Genomic DNA, 3,460 nt, shown 5'->3' with positions numbered 1-3,460 from the left:
TTCACCATCGCATCAAAAAGGCAAAAAATGAGTCAATCCTTTTGGTCTTCCACACAACAAATGCAATTTGATGTAAGGTTATCTTTATTTCTTTTCTTTTTGAGAGACACCATAGATGTTATAAACAAATAATACCCAGGCATACTATGATAAATTAATTACGTTTTGGTGCAGCGAACTCTCAGTGAAAGCGGTATACTATGTATCTGTAGCGGTTGTCTTAATCTTATTTCAATCATTTATAGTTTACCGAAGTATCCAGTATTTCGTCTCGATGAGTACCTATGCCAAATTAACCCCATATACATTTAAGTAAAGATTAAAATAATCTTATTCATTCGTTTCACTCGTTCTGGGATTAGTGAAACGATAAAAATAGCAAAAACGTTATGATTGCAAAAAAATATATTGTCTAAAATTATCAATAATTAGTGGTAAAAGAAAGATGTCATGGCATTTGAGCATTTTCCCCATCACTGTCAAAACCCTACAATCCATTTATGAGCTGCAGAGCGAAGGGTCTCCGCCTCCAAGATGTCTCTCATGATCTTGATTTGTTGCTCCGGGGTCTTGAGCCACTTGCTTTCATTAAGCAAGTGACAGAGTGGGTGAGACCAGTATTATCGCATCAATAAATCTATAAGTTAAAAATTAATTGGACATGTTCAAGCACCCTCATTGATTCTGGGACACTCGGACTCCGGTTTTGTAGAGGTCCACTGGCTGCAGATCTATCTGTTTTACATTGTTCTTTTGATGCCTCGCCTTTTCTTATTATTATTATTATTATTATTATTATTATTATTATTATTATTATTATTATTATTATTATTATTATTATTATTATTATTGTGTAATTACAATCAACAATTATATGTACACTTCCTTAGTATGCTAAAAGGTTAATAAATAATAGATGAAACTGAGAAGTTATTATTACTATTATTATTATTATCATTATTATTATTAAAGGTTAATGAATAAGAAATGATATTGAGAATTCTATTATCATAAAAACTAGATTGAGTAGTAGTGACTAAACAGGATACATTTTCCTATTAAAATTCATTTACTATATGTTGTGACTGGTCTGCGGCATCTCACGACTACTGCAAATAATCGCCCCCCCCCCCCTCTCATCTCTTCTCTCTCTTCTCTCTTTCTTCTCTTTCTTTCTTCTTCTCTCTCTCTCTCTCTCTCTCTCTCTCTATCTCTCTCTCTCTTTCTCTATCTGATGCTGCTTTGACGTCGTCATATAGCGATTCCATCTTTGTAATCCAACTAACTCCAGCCAGTCCACAAGATGAAGCAAGGCATTGGGTAACGATTCATGATAAAAAGATAACGAATACGAGTGTTACTCGGGCTGAGCCAAGGACGAGCAAGGTATCGTGTCACTTCGAGATATCCGCCCACTGCGGATGACTTGCTAACGAGTATATAAGGCCAAATCGAGACCTTTTCCACATCAGTTGCTCGTAACTCAGCCAACATGAAGTTCGTAAGTGCTCGCTTGAATTTGCTCTTCTAACCTTTTTGATATTTTGGCCTGCCTCATTCTCTATGTTTTCTTTCTTTCTCTCCCCACATTACATTCTGTTTTCCCTCGAAAGAAAAAAACATTTGCTGCCCAGGACGGTGATATGAATCGTCTTAAAATCAGTATATCGTCTCCTGATATTCATCTTCTTATTTTGTAATGAGTTCTTTAACGTTACGGCAGCTTTCTTTCTTTGTATTATGAAGCATGGCCTACCCTCACAAAACTTCTGTGATTTCTTTGCCGCTAAATTCCATAGACGCTAAGAATTACAATATGGGAAATGGTAATGACTTTGGAGATTAAAGAAGCAAGAAAGAAAATTTTGAGTCAATAGATATGCAACTGAGAGGGCCGCATCTAACGAAATGTCCTACTTTAATATCAAGGTGATCTTCGCCATCCTCGTCACAGTGGCTTGTGCTGCCCCTCAGTCAACCAGATACGAAGCCCCTGCTGCTTCTTCGACCAGATCTGACTCGGGAGAACGCGTGGCCATCTTGAGGGACGAAAGAATTATGGAGGAAGACGGTAGATTCAACGTCGAATTCGAGGCCGCCAACGGCATCCACTTCGCTAAGGCTGGATCGCCCGATGCTGAAAATGGGGCTGTTATCCAGGCCGGACAGTACTCGTGAGTATTGGGCTATAATTTATGTCAGTATAGGGGTTAGTTCCTCGACATTGTGCTTGAAGGTCAAGGGGTTTACACCTCCCACAGACCCTGGAAAATCTAGTTACTACTGCCACTGTATGGAAAACCCTGCAGCCTCAGCGTTCACCCTGAACAGAATTAAGAACCACTTTAAAAAACGGCAAAGTTTTTCGCTAAGGTACTTTCCATTTCCCACAGCTACACTGCTCCTGATGGCACCGAGGTTCTAGTAAAGTTCGTGGCCAACGAAAACGGCTTCCAGCCCGAGTCCGACCTCCTGCCAGTGGCTCCCGAATTCCCCCACCCAATTCCCCAGTTCGTCCTCGACCAGATCGCCTTTGCCGCTGAGGAAGACGCTCGCCGTGGGCGTGAAGGATCCTTCGAGAGGTCAGCCTCCGTCCGTGCCCCATCCACCTCTTATGGGAGGCCCAATTAAAACGTCTGGCGGACAATGAATCCTCTTGCTGACTTGAATTCCGAAACATTTTTTTTATTTTGTCTATTTATTTCAAATTGTACCTAGCTTCTGTAAATTAAAACTAATACTGTATATTTATAATATTTTTTATCCAAAAGAAAATCTAATACTATGATGGTTTCTTGGGCAACATGTGACTCGTTGGTGATTATGACAGACTCCCCAGGCATGCTACAGGTTCAGAAGGTTTAAATTTTTTAGATAAGATTTTTCATAAGGTCTTGATATATGATTGTGAAATATAATGACAGATTTGAGGAAGAAAATATCCCTTGTTATGGGAATCACATTGAACAGAGAGAATCTTATCAATACTACTCTGTAATAGATTTCATTCGCCTGGTCAGAGAAGTACTGGACAGTGGAGTCTGTTGTTCACCGCAACCCCCAACCATCCGCCCTCCCTTCTCTCTCTCTCTCTCTCTCTCTCTCTCTCTCTCTCTCTCTCTCTCTCTCTCTCTCTCTCTCTCAACATCAACCCACAATTGTCAACTAACAACTAGGTCACCAATTCACTGCTTACATCACTTTTATGTGCCTGGTTTAACCCTCGCTCATAAAATGGCCTCCCCATGCAAACGTAGAGCAAATGGCTGCTCACATGGAAACATTTCTCTCACTTTTCCTTTCCTGTATCACTTCTCCGCCACCAAATACCTCGTGTCATTCTAGATTACCGCTAGATAGCTGCTACAAAGAAAGGAAATAGCTAGCTGAAGCGGCGGCCATACTGGACTCTGAGACGCTCAGGGCGCACTCGGTCTCAGCTCGGGGTTCTCCAAGGTTC

The 3,460-nt window shown here is 40.5% G+C and overlaps 1 protein-coding gene across 1 annotated transcript; it reads left to right on the top strand.

The window, feature by feature from the left end:
- The first annotated feature begins 1,359 nt into the window (after positions 1-1,359).
- LOC135206425 (cuticle protein AMP1A-like) lies at positions 1,360-2,745 on the top strand. Its single transcript, XM_064237804.1, has 3 exons — positions 1,360-1,501; positions 1,930-2,174; positions 2,394-2,745. The coding sequence occupies exons 1-3, from the start codon at positions 1,493-1,495 to the stop codon at positions 2,629-2,631; spliced, it is 492 nt and encodes a 163-aa protein (XP_064093874.1). The 5' UTR covers positions 1,360-1,492; the 3' UTR covers positions 2,632-2,745.
- Positions 2,746-3,460: the final 715 nt, after the last annotated feature.

Source organism: Macrobrachium nipponense, chromosome 31 (assembly GCF_015104395.2).
Source record: "Macrobrachium nipponense isolate FS-2020 chromosome 31, ASM1510439v2, whole genome shotgun sequence".
Classification (NCBI taxonomy): Eukaryota; Metazoa; Arthropoda; class Malacostraca; order Decapoda; family Palaemonidae; genus Macrobrachium; species Macrobrachium nipponense.
The sequence above is the reverse complement of the archived record's forward strand: the minus strand, read 5'-3'. Positions and strand labels throughout refer to the sequence as shown.

Coding starts and splice junctions, on each gene's coding strand:
- LOC135206425 (XM_064237804.1), top strand. Junction 2,175..2,393: donor ATCCAGGCCGGACAGTACTC/GTGAGTATTGGG, acceptor CATTTCCCACAG/CTACACTGCTCCTGATGGCA.